The sequence below is a fragment of the Mercenaria mercenaria genome, chromosome 3, assembly GCF_021730395.1.
Source record: "Mercenaria mercenaria strain notata chromosome 3, MADL_Memer_1, whole genome shotgun sequence".
NCBI lineage: Eukaryota > Metazoa > Mollusca > Bivalvia > Venerida > Veneridae > Mercenaria > Mercenaria mercenaria.
In genome coordinates, this window is record NC_069363.1 from 37,969,279 (window position 1) to 37,995,022 (window position 25,744).

Here is a 25,744-nt window from a genome sequence, read left to right on the forward strand (position 1 = left end):
TGATAAAATCTAGGCCAAGTTTGAAAATGGATCATCTGGAATCAGAAACTAGGTCACTAGGTCAAATCAAAGAAAAACCTTGTGTATGCGATAGAGGCTGTATTTTTCAACTGATCTTTGTGAATTTTTGTTAAAATGATTACCTTGATAAAATCTAGGCTAAGTTTGGAAAATGGGTCATCTGGGGTCAAAACCTAGGTCACTGGGTCAAATCAAAGAAAAACCTTGTGTATGCGATAGAGGCTGTATTTTTCAATTGACCTTCATGAAATTTGGTCAGAATGATTACCTTGATGAAATCTAGGTCGAGTTCGAATATGGGTCATCTGGGTTCAAAAACTAGGTCACTAGGTCAAATAAAAGAAAAACCTTATGTATGCGATAGAGACTGTATTTTTCAATTGATCTTCATGAATTTTTGTCAGAATTATTTGTCAAGAACTAGGTCGCTAGGTCAAATCAAAGAAAAATGTTTTGGTCTAATCTTAATGAAAATTGGTCAGAATATTTGTGTCCATGAAATCACTAGGTGAAACATGTTTACACTGTTATGGTGTGTTTCTCAGGTGAGGCACCTAGGGCCATCTTGGCCCTCTTGTTATAATGTATGATCATTTACAAAACAATAGCTATAAAAAGAAGACATTAAAACCAATTAAGGCAAGCATATGAATAATAGACTCAGTGATATATTGAACACAATAGTTACTTTGCCAGGGAAATAGAACTTGTTCGAAAACGAAATGATAAGTAAAAAGAAGTTTCTTTTTTCTTGTTGTTTTCAAGCTTATAAATATTTTAGTATACACAACATTATGAAAACTTATACATTGATATCATTATGTATCCAACATGGACTCAATAGATATTAATAACTGTAGTTTTTCAATATCAGTACTGTGCAATTTTATTTGTTCTTTAATTTTTCTAACTAGTTGTTTATAAAAGCTTCTTCTTGACTGATAGTTGTTATTGAATTTACAATTATTTCTATATTTCCAAATTTCCCATTTGTTTCATATATAATCCTATTAATCAATTTTTTCATCATAATATCCAAAACAAACAGCAAATTTAAAAGCAGATTCACAGATGTTGACATATTTAAATGCGTGTATTTTTCATGTACATGACTTTCACCAATTACACAGTTAAATCTGTGGCACTGACTTCAGAGGAAAGGTAGAGCTGTAGTTCACAGCAAAGTGCACCTTCCGTAACTTCCTCTTTTCCTGATATTATACCCTTCTTTTTGACCAAGGAATATTTTGATTTTTTTATGTATTGGAGCTGGAAAAAGTAAAGCCAAAGCTGCCTGTTGTGTACAGTTCCATGTAAGAACTATCATTGTTATTCAAAGTCTTTGTGTAACCGAGTAATATGCTTTTCATTGCATTTTCCACTGATAGGTGAAGCACATTACAATATTTAGATTACTATTTCTGTGCATTGACTTGAATTTGACAGCTAATGTTTTCAAAGATGGTCCACTAGTTAACCAGAAGTTACACCATCATGTGGCATGGCATCCAAGTTCACCTAAATTGCATTCACCAAAGTTCTGCGTCCTTAATATGTCTGAGGTGAAAGTAATTAATGTTTAAATGAAATGAGCATTGCTTTTTATAACACATAATGTTATCATTGGACCGCATTGAAAATCAGGCTGTTATTAAAATTACGTAGAGATTTTTTGCCTATAATTGAAATTTATAAATGAGCCACACCATGAGAAAACCATCATAGTGCATTTGTGGCCAGCATGGATCCAGACCAGCCTGCAAATCCATGCAGTCTGGTCATGATCCATGCTGTTTGCTTTCAAAGCCTATTGCAATTAGAGAAATTGTTAGCAAACAGCATGGATCCTGACTAGACTGCGCGGATGGGCAGGTTGGTCTGGATCCATTCTGCTCGCAAATGCACTATGTTGGTTTTCTCATGGTGCAGCTCAAATTATTGTAGCAGAGGCCAATGAAGTTCACGCTATTCACAGAAAGTCAGCAGAGGTCTAGAGAGAAAAACAATCAATGACTTAAATGTTAATCTGTGATGCCTTGGGTAAAGAACAATCATGACATAAATTTAGCCTTAGGATCATTAAAGGAAAAACATTCTATGACCCTTACACAAAAGCAAAAATGTTGCTTCTTTTGTACTCTTAATTATGCCATTCTATTAATTCATTTGAATATTTTTTATTACAAGGCATTTGAATAGTTCAGCTTTGTTGTACTGTGACAGTTCCCATTAAGTTTATAGCTGTACCACTAACAAGCATTCTTGTGGTCACTTAGTTTTGCGAAATATCTTTTTATTTTCCAGTCTTAGCATTTTGAAGTTAAGGTCATTAACTTATATCTTACATACCCAAACGAAAAAAATAATTAACAATACACTAACAAAACACTAACAAAACATCAACAAAACATATTTTGATATTTTGTTAGGATGTTTTGTTAGTACAGCATTTAACAAAACACCAAGACTGTACTTCCAGGATTTTAAGTGGTTAGTATTTTGTTAATGTTTTGTTATATCAGTAATGTTTTATTGATGTTTTATTACACTTTGGAGAATGTAAACTATGTTTTCTTAGTGTTTCATTACACTTGAATTTGTACATGCTACATTTTGTTGGTATCTAATTTGACTTACAGAAACAGGAGCTTTTGTCTTGGAAAGTTGGACTTAACCCTTAGCGTGCTGGCGGCAAGTGTCTATGCCTTTGCGACCAGTGCAGACCAAGTTCAGCCTGCACATCTGTGCAATCTAATCATAGTCTGCACTGTTCACTATGCTGTCTGTAAATTTTCAGCGAACACCCCTTTTAAAAGTTAATGGTTCTGTCCAAATTGGAACATGGACAAGTTCATTATAGAAATTTAGTAGGGTAAGGGTTAATTAGTAAAATTCTGGAATGGAAAATAGCATGAAAAATAATAACTTAGAAAGCGTTTGTGATGGAAACTATAGTCACAGAAGTTTTGGGAGGTATTTCTTGTGAACATAAAATATTTTAATGTATAAGTATTTTCATGACCAATAACTACAATAAACTCAATTAGATAGGTAACAGAACAAATGGGATTAAAACATGAATTGTAATGCAACTTGTATATACTATAATGTATTCATGCACTTTGCAGAAAAGTTCATTTGAACTAATTAAAAATTTATTGAAATAATTATCATTACTTTTTCACCTAGAGTTACATCAAAAAGAACATCACTATACAGTAGTTGCATAGATATATAATATTGCAATTTTTCCACCTGGCTATTAAGGGGTGATAAATTAATCTACTGCAGTGTACATGTTGCTTATCTCACAACTGGAGATTACCACAGACTGATAAGATCTTGTCTGCTTTATATTTAGAAACTCTACCAAGAGGTCAGTCAATGAAAATAAAGTCAGGGAACTACTTCTGGCGACTGTGCATGTACCACAAAAAGTAATCCTTAACTTTTTGGGTTTTCTATCAGAGTAATCTTTAAAATTTATGTGTATCTAAATGGAATAAAATCTTACTCTAGAACAGAAATAGTTTTAACATCCTACATGTATCTTTCATTAGCTGACTGTAAATGACACATTTGCCCAAGAATATCAAAAATTCAAATCTAAACAGGAAGTTCTGTGAGAGCATGATGGAGTTATTTCACTACAAAGAAGTTTATTTATATAGCTCTTTGTTTACTATGTGCAGTTTATATTCAACATGGAAGTTTAAGAGTGATGAAAATAATACAAATGGTGAGTCAATATAATTTATTTATTTTCCAACAGTAATCTAGATTACCTGTAACTATGATAAATCATGGATTCAAACTGGAAGCAGGTTGTTTACTTTTCGTTTTGGTAGCTTTCACAAATGACTGTTGCTTCACATATTTTTTTTTGTTCAAATGCTTCTGTTTTGCAAATTAAACAGTTGTATGTTTTAGTTTATCATGCTTTTAATTTACTAAATAAAAAGTGGATACTTTTAAATGATATTATTCAACGGAGACAAAAACTTTAAACCAGTAGAGTTATCTCCCCAATCACAGGGTAAACAATGCTACCAGTCTGCTTACCATGGCACTGCAATTACTTCAGTCTGTAAATTCAGAGAATAATATTTTGCTTTAAAATTAGTGTTTTAACCTGTTTTTACTTATTAATTAGTCTATTGGTGCTGCACACATTTATGTTAAGGTAAATGAAAATTATTGTTAACAAAAATAATTGTTTATGGATTATTTACTTGCTTTTATAAATGATTATATGAGCCATGCCATGAGAAAACCAGCCACTATGTTGGTTTTCTCATGGCATGGCTCATATTGTTTATTTTACAAGACTGGGGTAATTAAATTTATTAATTTAATCATGTTCATCCAGATAATTCTTTTAATCTCTTGAAGAGTATAATGTAATAAGAATAAAGACTAATGTAACCCTCTATTTACTAAACATTTGGTAGAACTAGTGACTTTTTTTTGGCCCCATCATCACAATGTATACAGTTAAAATTTTAGTTCATTGACATACCCAATAATAAACCAAAGGTTTTTATGAACATTTTAAGTTTTAAACTAAATCTATTTTCAGGTATAGCACCATATGTCATGTATGTATATAGGTATGGCACACATGAATGAATTGGGACCTTATCAACGTATTGTGTTCAAAGAAGACCTAACGAATCCAGCAGTTCAAAAACATGTAAGTATATATACTGGCATTATATATTACTATATACAGTATACATATCAAACCATGTATACACTATCAATACATAGTTGTATGTTTGACTGAATGTGGGCAATTGAAAAAAAAATCCTGAACATGACTTAATAGATCAATTTTAAAACTTATTTCCAGCAAACTCATGGCAGGTTTTATAATTATCTCCTATATATTAAGTCCAAATCAATATATAATAATTAAAAATACCAAATTAAGTATTCACAACTTGATGTGTAAGTGCAGGTAACTGGCAGAAATCAAACTAAGTTACTATTTATTATAACAATATGGTAAGGGTAATAGCAATGCATAAGTCCAATCCCAAATCATTAAATATCTGTCTGCCATCGCTGGAACCTTATCAACATTTGAAATCAAATTTTAGAAAAATAAGTTTCTTGAAAATATAACAAGTAATATTATGTTACAGTTGTTACTGGATTAAATCTGTAGTGTTGCCTGTATCATAAAGATGCACTATTTTGAATACCAAATATTACTATGACTATGATAATTTTTTGAAACTATAAACAAAGGAAAAAACTGATGAAGAAACTGCTTTTATGATTTAATATCTCTTGGTTTATTACATCTTCAGGTTTTGCAGTGAGACGAATGGTGACAATGACTTTGTGGCAGTTAGTGAAAAACTGTGGCATTTTACACTGATGATGGCTACCATTTACAGAAAATTTCTCAACCAATAGTGACATTCAATTGAAAGTAATAGCATATCTTACACCGACTATACATCAGAATGTTGTTGAAAAAAGCCATGGCAAAAAGTGGAAAATACTGATCAATATACTTCAATGACTTTGGAACTGAGTAGAAAATGGTGACATTTTAGCACCATATTGTGTGTATACTTTTCCTTGCATCCGCACAGTCCGGCCAGGATCCATGCTGTTCACTAATGGTTTCTATGGTTGCAATAGCATTTGAAAGCGAGCAGCATGGATCCTGACCAAATCGAGCTGATGCGCAGGCTGGTCTGTAGCCATGCTGATCGCAAAGCCTCTATGTTGGTTTTCTCCTGGCACGGCTCATATATAAATTCATGTATGTAAATAATGTTTTGCTTATGGTATTTTGTCAGCACAGGTAATGAAATACTAAAAAAACATAAAATATTTTGTTAGTGTTTTGTTTAAATTTGTGACCTTGCTCTTTTGCATATCATAAATTATTATATGTTTTGTTGGTATTTTGTTAGCAGTGTTTTGTTAGTGTTTTCTTTAGCACATATATTGAAACACTAATAAAACATAAAGTATTCTGTTAGTGTTTTGTATAAGCCTAATTTGCATATCATGTTTTGTTGGTATTTCATTAGCAATGTTTTGTTAGTGTTTTGTTACCTCATTTGCATGTCATTTGCTATACTAATAAAACATCATCAAAACACAGTGTAGTATTAGTGTTTTGTTTAAGTGTTTTGTTTCCCCTTTTTTTTCGTTTGGGTATTGATTATTTTTGTAGTTTAGACTAAATTTTGCACTGCAGTTGAGTTTATTGGTTTTTTTTTTGTAATGATAAATGGTGTTTATTGATCAGATAGTACAAGCAGTAGTAGCACATAGGATTGCCCGTATTTTGCATGACTTGACCAAATATATTACATCTGTGTCATTCTCTTCATATTATTTTTAAAGTGAGGGCTAGAATAGTGAAAGTTAACTAGAAAATAAAACTGCCTGTAATATGCAGTATCATTTTACACTGTTTCAAAACAGTCATCATCATATTCATCATCATCATCATCAAGATCATTATCATAATTATTATGTCCACCACATACCCCTCTCCTTCGAAGAAGAGGGGCTGTATTAATTGTTTTGATCATTCTCTGCTGTTCTGTTTTTCTGTTCATTAGTCACTAGACCATCTGGTTTTCAATATACTACTAGAGAATGCTTGGTCTAACAGTGGTCAAACTTCAAAGTATTATTGCCTGTGCTCATTAGATGACCTCTTTTGTTTTAGTAGGTCAAGATGAGACTGAAAACGGTTTCCATTCAGTAACTGACGAACACTTCGGCCTGTTATCTAAATTGATTGACTGAGTAGGTGACTCCTATTTTTTTCGGAGTCTTAGGTAAAGGTCATCGTGATCTTGAGACAGAGAATGGTTTCCAGTCATTAAGTAAATAAAGCTTTGTCCTACAGTTGTTGTTTCATAGGATGATTGTCTGTGGTCTGTCGATGACACTAATGATTTGTGGGTCAGTAGGTCAATGTTAAGATTACAATTACCTTAAGGTTGAAAATGATTTCTGCTCAATAACTAAAATTTCCTGTTGTGTACAGCCTCCAAACATCATAGGTTGATGCGGTCAATAGATGACCACTTTTGTTTTGGGATTCAGTAGATAAAAGATCAATTTCACTGTAACCTTCGGATTGAAAAAGATTTCTGCTTTGTAACTTATTGCTTACTGCCTTCAAACATCATAGGGTGATTGCATGTGGTCATTTGAAGACTTTAATGTCAAAGTCACAAGGACCGAGAAACAGAAAACAGTTTCAGCACAACAAGACTTTAGTGTAGTACATTTTTGCCTACAATCTACAAACTTCATGGAATGATTGAATAATTACTTGTGGTTTAGGAGTCAGTAGGTCAAAGGGTCAAGGTCATAATGGTATCGAAACTGAAGCAGGGACAAGTTATCATGGGATATGCATGTTTCTCGTGTTATCATTATTACTACATGTATATATAACAGTTGAATCTGTCAAAAATATTGTTTGGATGATTTGTTTGTTCATCATTTTTGCCATACTAACAGTCTGGTTGATTCACTGACAGTCATATTTTGATCATTTACTGCCAATAACAGTTTTAGAGATAGTATTCGGGTTAGGTTAATCTATGCAAAAAACATACAGTTATAGAGATTACGTTAGTTGTGCCTTTAGAAGATCAAAACTTGGGTTTAATTTTTCAACATTTTCATTTCCAACAAGTTTGGCATGGAATGTATATAACACACTGAAAAATGATAAAGTGGTTTAAAATATAAGTTAGTTATTAGTAAAAATGCAAGAAGAATATCACTTTTCTGCATTAATTTAAAAGTGTTTCAACTGTATAATACCTTCTGCACAATGTTTTTGGTTATTTGTAAGAATATCTTTCAAAAGTCATGTTAATAAGTTTCTGCTACTAGTCACTTTCAGAGTACTTACTTTTTATGGATTTTTGAGAGAAATTAATTTTCACTTTGAATGTGTGGGTTTGTACCTTTACAATTATATTTAATTTGGTCCTTAAAAATTATCAAGATTCTTGTTTTGCTGCAAAGTGTAGGTCTACATTTCATTAACAGTGATGAAAAATTGTCTTTAATTGATTTTTAAAGATAATTACATTTGTGCTGAGAATAATTGCCAGTATTCTTTGTTTTCAGATAGAATTAGATCTTCTTAGAACACTGCCAAACAATAAGCATTACGAGTCAATCGAGTCAGAAGGTATAATCAAACTAAGGAAAGTGCTCCTTGCATTCAGCGAGTACAACCGGATCATTGGCTATTGCCAGGTAGGAGTTAAAACCCAATTTCAATATCATGCAATCTGTTTTAATCATCATATAATGATTGTGTTTTATTCTTGAAAAAAATTGTACAAGTTTTAATGTAGCTATGCTGAGATACTATCTGATCATACCTTTGAGAATTTTGTGGAACACGCACCTTATCCTCATGAAAGGTTCTGCCAAGGTTTTTTAGCTTACCCCCAGTACCTGAGCACAGAGTACACTGGATCATCTTGAATATAATATTATGCTTTACATGCTTTACATGGCAATTTTGTCACCATGAGATGCTTAAAAGAAATGTTGTTTGAAAATGCATGTGGATATGTGTTTGAGTTTACATATATATTATTTAAAGGGATTGAATAGATTGGCAGCTATTGCCCTTTTGTTCCTGAATGAGGAAGACGCCTTTTGGTGTCTGGTTGCCATTGTCGACCATATTCTACCTCCGGAATACTTCAGTACAACTTTGATGGCAGCACAGGCAGATCAGGTCTGTAACCTTGTTATTTGTTTTTGATGTTGTTTTTTTTAATCAGATATAATTTCCACTTGACCACTTACAGAAGTTGCCACAGCTAAAAGTGGAAAATAAACATTTAAATGATTTCTTATCATGAACCCTTTGATGAATGTTAAATAAAAGCAGAAACATTTCTTGCCTGGACTTTTCTCAAATTTGTTAAAATGGTTTTGCTTGATTGCACGTGCTAAACATTGAAACTTCTGCTTAACTCCCTGGGGCTGAAATGCGACTATAGGCACTATATTTTCTACCCCTGTAGCCTTGATATGCAACTATACGCGCGTTATCAGGACTCACCAGGACGGCGATTGACGAGTATAGTCGCGGCACCGAGATCATGCTAACTGCATCACATACTTATTAATTTTTGATAGATCTGACAAAGCAAAATTATTTTGCATACTGGTTATTATTTCTTAGATGTTATAATTACTAATTGTGCTAATAATTTGTTCCAATGATATATAGTTTATAACTGTGTGGTCATGTAAAGGAAATAAAAAGACGAACTCCGCTGCATTTCGTTCAATGAAATACTGTTCATACTGTTTTTCAAAAGAGTAAAATAATGTCGTTGGCCAGAGATCTTTCTTAGAATGAAGAAAATATTCATTATCATGCTGATTCTGACATATATCAGCTCCGTCGGGTGTTGAGACCGACGATGAAATTCCATTATCAGAGAAATGAATGGTCGGAAAATGTTAAGTTTTAGAAGGCTGAAATATTCATACATTTAAATTGCATATGATACAAATAGTTAAAAATGGCACACTAAAACATGTTTCATAAAATACAAACATGTATGTAAAAATGCATGTTTGTAAATTTAATAATTATTCAAAGATGGAAGAAAATGTGGCAACTTAACTGTTACAGCGCGTGTCACACAACATTTGTGTACATGTTTAGAAATAGATTATACATCAAAATAAACCATCGGTATTCACACAAAAACGGGTATAAATTTCAAGTAATACTGATTTAAATATTCTGCCTTAATAATATATCTATTTATTGGAATATGATGTGTTTACGTGCGAAAAAAGTAAGAAAATCAGAAATGTTCAAATTTTTATGAAACGCAATAGGTGTTTTAAATTGTGAATATTTCGAAATGTAAATATTATTCTTTTTGGATATAAGCTACGGACGAAATATGATATAAAATGTTTGTTTAAACTTCAAAGATTGTGTAAGTTTATATTAATGTAACCGGGGTCCATTTTTCTTGGGAAATTAGCTATTATTAAACAAGTGGTAGAGTTCTAATATTCTTTTATTTCATTCTAAATAATAATGTTATATCACTTTTCAATAATTCCAATTTATCAATTCATAGTACATCATAATTTATTATTCTCAAAGTTTCCAAAGTATTTCTTGCCTAAAATATTAAAATATCGATTTTGACTAATTTTTGACTGTGGTGCCTAAAACAAAAAACCTAAATCCCCCTCAAACTCTAAACTCTGCAACATTTTCATTCACGCCCACTTCATACTTCAACCAATCACATCACACATGCATCATACTTCAACCAATCATATCACACATGCATACATTAAAACCTGACCAGTACTTGTCTACTCCAGTGGCTTATTACTTTCCGATACTAATTAACACTTACTAATTAAATTATTACCATATCAAATTCTGTCTGGAATATCTTTGAAGTAGCAGACCAAATCAAATGCACATATGTTAAGCTATAATTATTTCTAGATAAGTAATAAACTGTAGAAAGGTAAGGGCACCCTGATAAAATGATGACTTAATGTTATTTTAATGATTTTCATAATAAAAATATTTCTCAAAAATTTAGAACTGGTCACATTAATTTACACAAAAGTAAATGATGTTCCCCTGCATGATTTCAATTGACTGCATGCGAGTGTGATGGTGATAAGATCAGATAATGTCTTCGACGTCAGGTGGTAATTCTTATCTCGCCGCAGCAGGTATGTCACGCTATCGGCCTCAGGGAGTTAAGAACCACTTACTGGTCCAAAGTTTGGATGAGAAATCTTTTGATGCACCTTATTGCTTCAACTTTGTTTAAATAATTCTGTTCTGCTGCTACTAAGGTCATAGTGGCTAAAATGGAATAAAGGACCACCTTTCTCAAGTTTAGTGTGCCAGCTATGGTCATCAAGGCTTTCTTGCCTACCTAGCGGGGAACGTATACATTTGTACGAGCACGCGCCGCGGATAGATATTCCTGTCTTTCCCTAGGGAAAACCTTGTCTAAAATAGCATGCACTAAGGTGACGTCACATAGTACTGCCACTGTTGTGACGTCATAAACTTTATAAATAATGTCAGGAAATTCCCAAATCTATTTGTCTCCATGATCTATTTTGAATGTGATAGGCAAGAAAAATGATCTAACATGTCTGCCTGTGTAAGACAGCTGTTTTTCCAACCCTCGGGACAGCATGGATTCCACACTGTCCCTTGGGTAGGGAAAACCCTGTCTTACACAGGCAGGCATGTAAGATCCTTATAGTCCTGTTTTTTCACTTACTTTATAACTATGTAGTTGCTTTTATGCCACTCACCTAAGATTTTTTTTCACAGAGTATTGAAGCATTTAGTACAAAAATACTACTTGTTTCTTTTTTCAGATAGTGTTGAAGGGTTTAGTATTAGAAATGTTTCCTCTTTCAGAGAGTATTGAAGGATTTATAGTGTGAGAAATGTTTAGTGTAAGAAATGTTATCTCTTTCGGAGAGTGTTGAAGGATTTAGTGTAAGAAATGTTTCCTCTTTCGGAGAGTGTTGAAGGATTTAGTGTAAGAACTGTTTCCTCTTTCGGAGAGTGTTGAAGGATTTAGTGTAAGAACTGTTTCCTCTTTCGGAGAGTGTTGAAGGATTTCGTGTAAGAACTGTTTCCTCTTTTGGAGAGTGTTGAAGGATTTAGTGTAAGAAATGTTTTCTCTTTCGGAGAGTGTTGAAGGATTTAGTGTAAGAAATGTTTCCTCTTTCGGAGAGTGTTGAAGGATTTAGTGTAAATGTTTCCTCTTTCGGAGAGTATTAAAGGATCTAGTGTAAATGTTTCCTCTTTCAGAGAGTATTGAAGGATTTAGTGTAAGAAATGTTTCCTCTTTTGAAGAGTGTTGAAGGATTTAGTGTAAACGTTTCCTCTTTCGGAGAGTGTTGAAGGATTTGTGTAAGAAATGTTTCCTCTTTAGGAGAGTGTTGAAGGATTTATGTAAGAACTGTTTCCTCTTTCAGAGAGTGTTGAAGGATTCGTGTAAGAATGTTTCCTCTTTCGGAGAGTGTTGAAGGATTTAGTGTAAGAATGTTTCCTCTTTGAGAGTGTTGAAGGATTTGTGTAAATGTTTCCTCTTTGGAGAGTGTTGAAGGATTTAGTGTAGAAATGTTTTCCTCTTTGAGAGTATTGAAGGATTTAGTGTAAGAATGTTTCCTCTTTGGAGAGTGTTGAAGGATTTAGTGTAAGAAATGTTTTCTCTTTCGGAGAGTGTTGAAGGATTTAGTGTAAGAAATGTTTCCTCTTTCAGAGAATGTTGAAGGATTTAGTGTAAATGTTTCCTCTTTCGGAGAGTATTAAAGGATCTAGTGTAAATGTTTCCTCTTTCAGAGAGTATTGAAGGATTTAGTGTAAGAAATGTTTCCTCTTTTGAAGAGTGTTGAAGGATTTAATGTAAACATTTCCTCTTTCGGAGAGTGTTGAAGGATTTAGTGTAAGAAATGTTTCCTCTTTCAGAGAGTGTTGAAGGATTTACTGTAAGAAATGTTTCCTCTTTCAGAGAGTATTGAAGGATTAAGTGTAAATGTTTCCTCTTTCAGAGAGTGTTGAAGGATTTAGTGTAAGAAATGTTTCCTCTTTCAGAGAGTATTGAAGAATTTAGTGTAAATGTTTCCTCTTTCAGAGAGTATTGAAGGATTTAGTGTAAATGTTTCCTCTTTCAGAGAGTATTGAAGGATTTAGAGTAAAAGTTTCCTCTTTCAGAGAGTGTTGAAGGATTTAGTGCAAATGTTTCCTCTTTCAGAGAGTATTGAAGGATTTAGTGTAAGAAATGTTTCCTCTTTCAGAGAGAGTTGAAGGATTTAGTGTAAATGTTTCCTCTTTTGGAGAGTATTGAAGGATTTAGTGTAAGAAATGTTTCCTCTTTTGGAGAGTGTTGAAGGATTTAGTGTAAGAAATGTTTCCTCTTTCAGAGAGTATTGAAGGATTTAATGTAAATGTTTCCTCTTTCGGAGAGTGTTGAAGGGTTTAGTGTAAGAAATGTTTCCTCTTTCAGAGAGTATTGAAGGGTTTAGTGTAAGAAATGTTTCATCTTTCAGAGAGTATTTAAGAGTTTAGTGTAAGAAATGTTTCCTCTTTCAGAGAGTATTGAAGGATTTAGTGCAAAATAAACTGCCATCGGTCTACACGAAACTGGAAACAAACCATGTTGACTTGTCACTATTCACCTTCAACTGGTTCCTGACAGTCTTTGTGGATAATGTACCCACTGAAATGTTTCTACGTATATGGGATACCTTCCTATATGAAGGAAGCAAGGTAGTAACCAGCTTTTTAATCATGTACCATGTTACTCCTAAAAATGAATTGATTTTGAAAGTAGCATTATTCCAATACAAATTAATTCATTTTTTAAAATGTTCAGAATATTTCTGGTGAAATTCCCAAGTTGTGGAATTTCTATTATTACAAGTGAAATTGTCTGAATAATTCATAATAAACTGCAGCTGCCACACGTTTGTCAAAATAAGTCAATCATGTGCTAAAGGTCACCTCTGAAGAGACATCACCTGCCTTTAAATGCCCCATGTTTAACCCTTACCCTGCAAAATTTCTATAATGAACTTGTCCATTTTTCAATTTTGACAGTACCGTTAACTGTTGAAAGGATATGTTTACCAAAAAGATACTGACTGAATGGTGAACAGTACAGATCTTGATCAGATTGCATGGATGTACAGGCTGATCATGATCTACACTGGTCGCAAAGGTAGAATCAGTCGTGTCCAACATGATAAGGGTTTACATGTATTTCCAGTTAAAGCATTTGGAGTATATTTTACCTTGCAAACAAAAAACACTTTTTTTTGGCTCTGTCAATATTAGTCATTGTGTACAGGTTTGATTGTAGTGAGACCTTCATGAAAAATGTGATGAATTCAATCAGTCTGACAAAAGATAAGGTGAATTCATCGTTGAGAAATTTGTGTTACATTATGAAACACAAATTGGCACGGGTCAGAATTTCAGAATACATTATGATTAATTGGTCACCCTTACAAAACTGGTGAATTGTTTTCCTTCATTCATCGTTGAGAGATTTGTGTTACATTATGAAACACAAATGGCACTGGTCAGATAGCCCGCCCGCTTAGCTCAGTAGGTAAGAGCGTTGGTCTACGGATCGTGGGGTCGTGAGTTCGATCCTCGGGTGGGGTGTATGTTCTCCGTGACTATTTGATAAACGACATTGTGTCTGAAGTCATTAGTCTTCCACCTCTGATTTATGTGGGGAAGTTGGCAGTTACTTGCGGAGAACAGGTTTGTACCGGTACAGAATCCAGGAACACTGCCCGCCGTTACATGACTGAAATACTGTTGAAAAACGGCGTTAAACCCAAAACAAACAAACAAACAAAAGAATTTCAAAATACATTATGATTAATTGGTCACCCTTACAAAACTGGAACAATGTTTTATACAAATTAGAAGTCAACAGGAAATTTGGTTTGACTAAAGAATGTATTTTTAAATGACACATAAATAGTTTTATTTAATAATAAATTATTGCTTTTTTTGTGTCTTTTTTATGACAAGCTAGAGAATGAAATAAGCCATTTTGACACTAAAAATTTTATTGTCATCAATTTTTGTGTGATAACATATTTTTTGTATGCTTTTATGGCAGTTTCCATGCTTTCATGTTAGGCATTTAAGCACATACTAGCAGAGTAATGCCAAATCGCAAATGGAAATTGCTAATTTTCATTACATGTTCACTACTGTGAAATTATTAATTTTTGTAAGGGACCAATTTTCGTTGATTTCATGGTTACATCCATCCCAAAGAAAAAAAAGAAGAATCCCATTCACTTTATATCAACAATTTTTTATCTCCATGAAAAAGCCATTTTTCGCATAAAATGTTATGCCCCTGAAATGAAGTGATTTCACAATACTTAAATTGTACTTCAATTTTCAGGTTCTATTCAGATTTGCCATTGCTTTCTTGAAGAAGGCAGAACAAGAAGTTCTTCAGCAAGAAGATGGGTTACAGTTGAATCGTTATCTGAGAACTATAGGCGAGAAAATGACTAACGTGAAACAAATATCATGGGTAAATATAAAATTACTACTTACCAGTAGTACAAAGGAATAACACTTAGTCTAGTAGATTATAAATCAGAATTACACGGTGGGAAGCTGGCTGTGTTAGGTAAGTTGGCTGTGTCAGAAAGTTGGTAAATGTTAGAATTACTACATACCTAATATTGCAAGGTGCCAGTAATGTTTTTCTTTTCCATGTAAGATATTTTTAGCCCACCAGAGCCAAAGGCACATGGTGAGCTTTTGTGACCGCTCAATGTCCGTCGTTTGTTGTGTGTCATGTGACGTGTGTCGTGTGTCTGTCAACATTTTCTAAAAAAATCTTTTTCTTGAAAACCACATGGCAGAATTACACCAAACCTCACAGGAATGATCCTTGGGTGGCCCCCTTCAAACTTTTTCAAAGAATTGAATTCCATTAAGAACTCTGGTTGCCATGGCAACCGAAAGGAAAAACTTTAAAAATCTTCTTTTCCAAAACCACAGGGCCTAGGGCTTTGATACCTGGTATGTAGCATCATCTAGTGGTCCTCTACCAAAATTATTAAAATTATCCCCCTAGGGTCAAACATGGCCCCGCTCCGGGGGTCACATGGTTTATATAGACTTATATTGGGAAAACTTTGAAAATCTTCTTGTACAAAACCACATGGCCTAGGGCTTTGTTATTTGGTATGTAGCATCATCTAGTAGTCCTCTACAAAGATTGTTCAACTTATCCCCCTAGGGTCAAATATGGCCCCACCCCGGGGGTCCCAAGTTTTACATAGACTTATATAGGAAAAAAAGTTTAAAAATCTTTTTGTCTGAAACTACAACACTTAGACCTATGATATTTGGTTTGTAGCATTGTCTTATGGTCCTCAACCAAAATTATCCCAATTGTACCCCTGGGGTGAAAAAAGGCCCTGCCCTTGGGGTCCAAAGTTTTATATAGACTTATATAGGAAAAAAACTAAAAATCTTCTTGTCTGAAACCATACGACCTAGACTTTTGATATTTAGTGTGATGCATTGTTTAGTAGTCCTCAACCAAAATTTTTCAAATTATGCCCCTGGGGTTAAAAGAGGCCCCGCCCTGGGGTCATTTAGTTATTGTGTGAGTTATATAGGAAAAAATACTTTAAAAAATCATTTGATCCTATTTCAAAGACTGTTTAATTATAATTACCTGATGACCCCAAGTAATATGATGTCACTTGACTGTGACCTTGACCTACTGACCTACTTTCTTGTTTTTTAAGATACAGCCTTGAAATTTTGATGACATACACAGTTTTGCACACCAGTCGTAAAACTGAATTTCATTGACCATGAATGTGACCTACTGACATTCTTAATATTTTATCATCAGTTTGACATTTGAAACATGTAGCTTATATTACTCAGGTGAGCAATTCAGGGTCATCGTGACCCTCTTGTTTTTTGGTGGGGGTGGTCAAGGGGGATGGGATGACAGTTTAAACTATGTTAAAATGAAGCAAAGAAAATTTGTATTTGTTAATTAGTTGATTTCCTAATTATTTCAAATGTGTATGACAACATAGGTTCAGCTAAGAGTATAAACTCTGGTGTTGCATTATGCTTCTGTTGTTAATATGCTGTAAGAAATAAAGAAAAACTGTGTAAACGTTTTTAAACATTGTATAACAAAATAAAAAAAAATAGTTAGCTGATATACAAAACAAATTCAGCTTAAGAAAACAAGGTTCAGTAGATCAGTGCATTATTTCCAAATTGATGGTGGTAAGGTTTTGTCCTACTTTTACAAAAAAAATACACATTTTCACCTTAACTGTATCATGACTTTGATTTGAATTTTTTTAATGTCCAAGCTTTCAGTGGGTAAATAAATGATAAGAAAGTCTTTTTTAATCGAGTAGCTTGTTTACTTTTTTTCAGATTTTCCTGTTTTTGTTGATTTTTTTCTCAGTATTTTTTATAATGTTGAAGATTAGATGCATATTCTTTTTTCGTTCTGTCATATTGTGTAACTTCCAGTTATTTATATTTCAGTATGCTTTCAACTGGATCAATCCCTTTCCAATGAGGCTTCTTGCTAATAGAAGACAATATCATTTACATATAATCAAGGTATGCTTTTCTCTTTACAACTCTGTGAATAAGGATGGCTACTGTACTCTACAAGGCAATGTTTTAGGCTTTCAGGTTAAAATTTTATTTCTTGCTTCACAATTTCACCATAACTTATTAAGTATTGCCTCTGTTATCATTAAACCTTACATGAAGATCAACTGGAGTTCGAGGGAAGACAGGTATTTAAGGACCCGAATAGTCAAGGCAAATGGGAATGATAGTCAGCTCTTGTGAAGTTTTGTTTGTCATTCTTCAACTATCACTTTCCTTAGTTCCTACATACTATTTCTAAGTATCCGCATAGTACACACTCGCCTCTTGTAGCCCTTCACCACGTTAACCTACCATACCAACATTCACCTTTAAATTCACTCCAAACCATACTCCTACCCCCTCATTCCCTTTGCAAAACGTTTTTACTTTTAGCTTTTTAGGGTTCTTTTGCCTTATTATTATTATTATACCAGATTTTCATGACAAACACGTTCAAAGGCACTTTACATATATCAAACGCAGCCACACAGGGGGCGAAGTTCATCCTCTACTAGTACAGAAACTGAGCGATCTGACCAGATGGACAGAGTGAGACAAAGCCCCCAGAAAAGACTAGAGAGAAATCCTTTTTAGGTGCAGGCCTGTTAGCTCTTTGCAAATAGTCTGGTTCTTTAATGTGCCCAGTGTATAGCACTGATACACTAGTCATATATCCGGTCACTGCCACCCAACAATTCTTAAATTACCAAGATACAAAGTACTTAACTAGTTGAAAGTACCCAAGTTAAACAGTGAATTATTTTATGTTGTAGGAGGAGTTAGCTGAGCTTGATAAGTTACGACACGGTATTCGCATAGAAAGAGAGAAAAGTCAAGAACACGATTACTTTAGTGAAGATGAACTGGAAAACTGAAATTTAGACTTTTATAGCCATTCCATTGGTATTAAAGAAGAGGTGTTAGATATGACCTTGAACTCTGTTTCCATTATATGTCAGAGTGTGAGGAAAAAGGTGTGCAAATTGCACATTGAATTTAAATGTTCTGATAAAGAGATTAATTATGGCAATTTGTGATAGACAGTAAGGGTTAATATTAAGGATAAACTTAAGTTCTTGGGAAACTGGAAGGAACCCTTTGATGTATATCCTTATGCTCAGTTTTGGTGCTAATGTAGAGCAGTAATAAATGCAAATAGTTCATTGTTGCCAATATAGTTACATATCCTTCAGATCATTAATATTATGATTGCTGTTGTTATCAAACATCTGATTTTTGAATTGTTTAACACTGGAAAAACATAGGTAAATTAGAAGGAATCAACTACTTTGCATTTACAAAACTACTATTGAAAAATTTCTTATGAAAGTTAACATTGTGTGCCTTGATTACACATAGCCTTTGTTCCGCTATCATATTTGGGACAGATGTCTCGCTGTTTTATTTTACAAGAAAAATATGCTGTGCAATTTCTGTTTTTCTAATTTGTTACTCCGTGTTGACTCAGCGTTAATGTGTGATATAAATATGTGACAACATTGCATGACATGCTTGTGTAAATTGTGGTAGTTGCTGATTTATTAAAGCTATATGTATGTTCAAAATATCACGCTGTGTTTAACATAATCACATCATATTTTTGTTTTCTCTGTTTTTGTCATATCATGTCTGAAGAACATATTATTTCAAAATATTTTTGCAATAGTTTTATTATGTTGTTTTGTTTATATTTACTTATGTCTTCAAAGCTTGTTGATTTACTTTTGAAAAGTTTCTTGTAAACAAATGGACCTAAAAATAATCATTCAAATTAGAATATTTGTAAACAAACTGTATAAAGTACGTGTTTTAAGGGTTACCGGACTGTCTCTCATGTTGACAATTGTACACGACACCATTCCATTAAAAAAATCTGATAATCATTTTTGTCATATTTTTTTATCAAAATTATCAAAACTAGTTGTTTCTATGTAAAGAAATGATAGAAACTGATGCTGATGTGCAATAGAATGTTTTTATGCCAATAATTTGTTTAAATTGTACCAATGTAATTGTTACATTTTTGCCAGTTGTTTTGTACCATGTTTTTCCTACAATGTTCCATTTGAAAATTATTTAAAAATGTATTTTTTATTTGCGGTATGTGAGAGATATATTTACTTTGTTATATAAATGTTTGTCTATTTTTATAAATGACCAAGCTGCCAAGGTCTATATGAACACTCTTTGTATTGTCAACGGAAGCTTTCTGGTTTAGTCTCCTGGCTGGACAGGTTTTATTGGATTGGAGTGGGGGGAGTGGGAAGGGGTGATAATATACCAAAAACTTCATAATATAAATGATTCATTCTTCAATGCGAGTTCTTGACAGAATTCACAACTGGGTTATTTGACATTTACACATGGCATCATTTCATTCGGTCAGACCAAAAATTAATAATGTGATAATGTGTATTGTGCATACAAATACTGAATGTTGAAATAAAAAATATGTAAGTTACTTTATTAAGTATGATAAGATAGTCTTAGATACCATGTGCACATCAATGTTTTTCACCTGTCTAATGTGGCCAAAAAGTGTACACATTTTAAGACCTTATTATAACTGGTTAAGTCTCAATTTCTGTTCAATAAAAACAAACATTTGCGATTATGTAGTTTCTTTCTTATTTCCGTAGAAATTATGTTTATTAGGAATGACAAAGCAAAGCATCTGAATTTAATGATCTAAAAATGCTGAAACCAAAATACAATACAGCTTCTAATTAAAAAGGCATTAACATAAATGAAAGGAAAAGGATTAATATTTTCAGCAAAGCCTGTATCAATGCATTGATGGCTTTATCAAATATTTGGCATTGGTTATGCTCTGAAATCTCAAGACATCCTTTTGTTTGATGTTACCATTAGAACTCTCATGCCAAAGTATCTGCAGAAAGGCACTTGCGGCGACTCTCAACAAAAACATTGTAGACAGCCACACTGGACCATGGAGGGGAATATTTCACTTTTTAAGTTTAAAACTTTAAAGTCAGTTCTACAACTGATGATGGGCATGATCTGTATGAAGTCATACCATGCATTTTAGGGCTGTTTTTGGAGAATTTCTACACCAATGAATGTCAGTTTAAAGATAAAGTATAATACCTATACCATATGTATTTCACTTGTCAAAACGTTATTAGCATAGGCTCCCCATCTACCTCTTCATTGTTGTTATCTGTCAGAAAATTTAAGCGTGAAATAAACACCTTCCAACATTCTTACTTAGAAGCTAAAGCTGATTGATAAAGTCATCAATATTAAAAATGCGACACATGTATATCATACAAAATATCATACAAAATAAGAATGACATGAAGCAATGAATAAATCAATGCTAAAGTAATTTAATACTGTAATGAGATATGCTTGTCTCTATTATATATATCAATAAAACATGTTGTTTGTGAAACAGCTACTACAGGGTACTTCTGATGTATACACGTTTCTATAGTAATTTAATGTAAGAAAACATCAACATTATGACAAGTAATAGTTTAGCTCAATAAAACATCAAAAACTTTAAGAACACATTAAATTATGTCTTAAGCACAAAAAATCAAGATTATGTAGTGTAATTTAACACTGTCATAAAAGATGTGTTTGAAGAATGTATTACATGAGTAAAATCTATAACAGAAAACAAGTGTGATAAGGTATTTATCAGAAATGTGAAAACCATTTTTAGAAATATGTTGTATTCTTAGTTCTGGAGATGTAAACTTACTTAACGATTTGAATTATATTTTAATGTTCAAGTTGGATTAAATACTCGCTTTCATTTCAGACTTAACTTTCACTATACATTCTCTGCATTTTTGTGTAAAAAATTTCTGGTAAGAAAACATGTATGGTATCGTCTATCAGACGTCTTCCTTCGTTATGAAATTATTGAAAATAAATTGACATTTTTTATTGTTTCACGTTATAAAAAAATGATAGGTTGTCCCTTTACAAACTTGATATTTTGTTTTGTGTTTGCTGATAAACTAGAAATATATATACACAGTCCTGGGATTTGCATGTTACATAATGATGTATACAAACAATTGTGCGTTGTGCATTATGCTTAACGGCATTTACTTGCCTTGCAAGGAAAACAAGAAAAATGTAATCACTTGTTAAAAGCCAACAAAAATAGCTATTCATAATAAGAAACTGCCTTAATGTAGAAACAAAAGTCGTCACTCTTGGCGGGTCGGTGTATGTGCGTGCGTCCTTCCGTCCGATTTTGTCCAGACCATAACTTTGACATGCATGGAACAATCTTGTTTATATTTGGCATAAATTTTTACCTCAATGAGAAGGAGTGTCATGTGAATACCTCATATTCCTAATTCAAAGGTCAAGGTCACAGTTGGAGGTCAAAGGTCAAATTGAAGTTTGTCTGGAGCATCTCTTCTTTATGCATAGTGGGATTTTGATGTAACTTGGTATGAATGTTCATCAATATGAGACGGAGTGTCATGCGCAAGAACCAGGTCCCTAGGTCTAAGGTCAAAGTCACACTTAGACAGCTGGCGGGCTCGACATTCTGCCAGTGGGCATACTTATTTACAATAGCACATGAACTTCAAGCTGACTTCAGACAACAAACACGCTATTTTCAAATCAGACAAACCACTACACGTATTCTAGAACAAAATACAAAAATAACATAATATTCAACAAATAATACAATGTACACAGGTTTCTTGCCACCAGCTTCTCTGTCATTTTCAGCGCTATTGTTTTCCTGTAATCAGGAAAAAGGTGTATTTTTGAAGGAAACCTATAATATTCAAATTACAAACATGTGCTATACAACGTTAAAGTGTGATATTTCTACATCATATTTCAAGCTATCTAAGTCAGTTTCATTTTCAGGCCAGCATAGAGAATAAATGTGAAAAATAAAATTATAAAAATTTAAACATTTTTATGCCCCCGAAGGGAGGCATATAGTTTTTGAACCGTCTGTCAGTCTGTCAGTCTGTCGGTCTGTCCGCAATTTTCGTGTCCGGTCCATATCTTTGTCATCCATGGATGGATTTTCAAATAACTTGGCATGAATGTGTACCACAGCAAGACGACGTGTTGCGCGCAAGACACAGGTCCGTAGCTCAAAGGTCAAGGTCACACTTAGACGTTAAAGGTAATTTTTCATGATAGTGCACTGATGGGCGTGTCCGGTCCATATCTTTGTCATCCATGGATGGATTTTCAAATAACTTGGCATGAATGTGAACCACAGTAAGACGACGTGTCGCGTGCAAGACCCAGGTCCGTAGCTCAAAGGTCAAGGTCACACTTGGACGTTAAAGGTCATTTTTCATGATAGTGCACTGATGGGCGTGTCCGGTCCATATCTTTGTCATTCATGCATGGATTTTAAAATTATTGGGCATGAATGTGTACCACAGTAAGACGACGTGTCGCGCGCAAGACCCAGGTCCGTAGCTCAAAGGTCAAGGTCACACTTAGACGTTAAAGGTCATATTTCATGATAGTGCATTGATGGTCGTGTCCGGTCCATATCTTTGTCATTCATGCATGGATTTTAAAATAACTACGCATGAATGTGTGGCACAGTAAGACGACGTGTCACGCGCAAGACCCAGGTCCGTAGGTAAAAGGTCCTAAACTCTAACATCGGCCATAACTATTCATTCAAAGTGCCATCGGGGGCAAGTGTCATCCTATGGAGACAGCTCTTGTTAAAAAAATATTGGTTTCAGTGTTTGACATCTTTTTTACATCAGTTATATACTGTACACAGAATTACATAGAAGAAATACACTTTCCTTTGATACAATACAGTCTACTAGAGGAAACATAAAACGTAAAAAGTTCTATAACAGTCGTTAGTATTCTCTCCACAACTGTTAACTGTTGTAGTCTTCCAATCATTGGGTAAAGTGTGTGTCAGATAAAAATGAAACCACTACATACAGAACGCCTTTTGCCTCACAAATACAGAGGATATAAAAATAGCACAAACATACAAAATAATAATATAACAAAACAAACTTCATTGCATTATCGATGTTTGACATCAGTTTACATACTGTAAGTCAACTGTCTTATTCAAATGCATATTGCATTTTGTATACATCATTCAATGTTTCTTTGATTTTCTTTTGTCGTTTTAGTGCGTAACGTTTTTATACAGTCCTGTTACAATGTATAAATTTCTAAATACATGTAACTAGATGTGTTAATATCAAGGTCACGTTTCCGTGGCAATCTCATGATTGTCCTCCTTGCTAGATTTGCTAGAGTTTGAGCTGGAACTAGACGAACTGCTTGACCTTTTTGATTCTTTATCTTCCTCCTTTGCTAGCTCTTCATCTAATCCCACAGGCTCATCAGCAGTGTCTCGTTCAATCTGAAAGGAATTTAATTGCAAGTGTGAGACCTCTGATACAAAACAAAATAGTGCTACTTTAACTGTTTTATGTCCTTAAAAGAGTTTTTATCTAAAACATGGTTTTCATAGACTTTCGACGTCACTTTTTCACAATTCAAATGCATATAAGTACAAACTGGCTAATACCTCTTTAGGACCTAAGATGGCAAGAATATTTTCCTCCGAAGCTAATGGGGCTCGAACCTCTCCCAGTGGACTTTGAGGTGGGTTAGCAAATGCACTGTCGTCTTCAATACTTTCTTCTTCTTCACCAATAGGTAGCTCAACTTTAAATATATATCAAACAAAAACTGTCTACACTGTATTGAATTAGACTTGAACTCAATAAAACGCAAGGTTTTTGTATACTTAAATATCTACAAAAGTAAACAGCTTAAGAACATACACAGCGCTAAATTTCGTTAAACCTCGTGTCTCATAACTTTCCTTAAATTTTTCTTTAAGGTGAATGAGCGTTTAGACATCTGAAAAATTGATTGTGGTGACAAGTGATTTCACGAGAAGACAAGCAGTTACTGTTTTGTTAGCTCACCTGTCACATAGTGATAAGGTGAGCTTTTGTGATCGCCCTTCGTCCGTCGTCCGTCGTCTGTGCGTGCGTCCGTCCGTCCGTCCGTCCGTCAACAATCTATTGTCTGCACGATAGTGGTTTCATTTATGATTTTATTTTAACCAAACTTGCACACAACTTGTATCACCATAAGATCTCGGTTCCTTTCTTAAACCGGCCAGATTCCATTATGGGTTCCAGAGTAATGGCCCCTGAAAGGGCCAGAATTAGCTAGTTTGACCTTGTCTGCACAATAGCAGCTTCATTTATGATTTGAATTTAATCAAACCTGCACAAAACTTGTGTCACCGTAAGATCTCGGATCCTTGTTTAAACCGGCCAGATCCCTTAATGGGTTCCAGAGTTATGGCCCCTGAAAGGTCCAAAATTGGCTATTTTGGCTTTTGCAGCCATATATTTACTTCATTTATGGTTTTATTTGATACAAACTTCCAAAATATCTTCAGCAACAATAGATCTTGAATTCCATGACAAATCAGATCCAATCGTAGGTTCCAGAGTTATTTTATATCTGATTACCTCCCCTGATTGTAATCAAAATGGATTTATATCAGTAAGTACTTATAGGACTTATTTGAAATTTCATTATTGTCATAAGTTGGACTGAGCCAATCAGGGTAGATAACTATGGTCTGATGTTATGTCAAATTACCTCCCTTTATTTCAAATTAAAATGGGTATATCTCCGTAACTAATGAAGATACTGATCTGAAATTTCATTTATGTCAACAGATTTATTTGGCAGATCCTTATTTTGTTCACTTACAATAATTAGTTTTTTTAATTACTTCCCTTTTACGTTACTATAAATAGCTTATTTTTAGTAACTTTTTTATTATTGGCCATAGGGAAAAACCGAGACCACTTTTCTGTGGTACAACATGGATGGTACCTCCAATTTTTAGGTGTATTTTGACATATCTGTACCTTGTAAGCATTTTTTTTTCTTTTTGGTTAAATTTCTTCCCTTTGTTGTTCCTGTCCTTTGGACTTAGATATTTTTCCTGAGGACCTTCTTGTCCTCAAGTGCAGTGATAACAGGTGAGCGATATAGGACCATCATGGCCCTCTTGTGTTCACTTACAATATTTTTTTTTAATTACTTCCCTTTTACGTTACTATAAATAGCTTATTTTTAGGAACTTTTTTATTATTGGCCGTAGGGAAAAACCGAGACCACTTTTCTGTGGTACAACATGGATGGTACCTCCAATTTTTAGGTGCATTTTGACATATCTGTACCTTGTAAGAACTGTTTTTTCTTTTTGGTTAAATTTCTTCCCTTTGTTGTTCCTGTCCTTTGGACTTAAATATTTTTACTGAGGACCTTCTTGTCCTCAAGTGCAGTGATAACAGGTGAGCGATATAGAGCCATCATGGCCCTCTTGTTACTATTTATTTGGTGTTCATATATTTGGCTGGTGGTTCTTTGGAGATCTCATTAATGTCTTCTCCACCAGGGATCAGAATTTAGTGAGTCCGCTCATTGCCACGCTAATGAGTC

General features: G+C 33.8%; 2 protein-coding genes and 1 long non-coding RNA gene across 5 annotated transcripts in view; 2 read left to right on the plus strand and 1 right to left on the minus strand.

The window, feature by feature from the left end:
* LOC123525043 (TBC1 domain family member 2B-like) overlaps nt 1–19,868 on the plus strand; it is a 72,166-nt gene extending 52,298 nt beyond the window's left edge. The window contains exons 14-19 of one of the 2 annotated variants that reach the window (XM_045303722.2): nt 8,152–8,283; nt 8,639–8,776; nt 13,163–13,339; nt 15,003–15,137; nt 17,144–17,221; nt 18,031–19,868. In XM_045303722.2, coding sequence (XP_045159657.2) covers nt 8,152–8,283; nt 8,639–8,776; nt 13,163–13,339; nt 15,003–15,137; nt 17,144–17,221; nt 18,031–18,132 — 762 coding nt within the window. In that variant the 3' untranslated portion in view covers nt 18,133–19,868. Of the gene's footprint in view, nt 1–8,151; nt 8,284–8,638; nt 8,777–11,479; nt 11,516–13,162; nt 13,340–15,002; nt 15,138–17,143; nt 17,222–18,030 lie in introns of those variants that run through there. The other variant, XM_045303726.2, reaches the window with a different exon arrangement.
* On the plus strand, nt 3,488–6,129 carry LOC123544459 (uncharacterized). The gene is made up of 3 exons (XR_008370169.1): nt 3,488–3,760; nt 4,601–4,714; nt 5,337–6,129. It is a non-coding gene; the product is annotated as an uncharacterized LOC123544459 (long non-coding RNA).
* LOC128546024 (multiple epidermal growth factor-like domains protein 6) overlaps nt 19,868–25,744 on the minus strand; it is a 39,009-nt gene continuing 33,132 nt past the window's right edge. For both annotated transcript variants that reach the window (XM_053538225.1, XM_053538224.1), the window contains 2 exons: nt 23,796–23,935; nt 19,868–23,627 (listed from right to left, as the gene is read on the minus strand). In XM_053538225.1, coding sequence (XP_053394200.1) covers nt 23,469–23,627; nt 23,796–23,935 — 299 coding nt within the window. In that variant the 3' untranslated portion in view covers nt 19,868–23,468. The remainder of the gene's footprint in view (nt 23,628–23,795; nt 23,936–25,744) is intronic.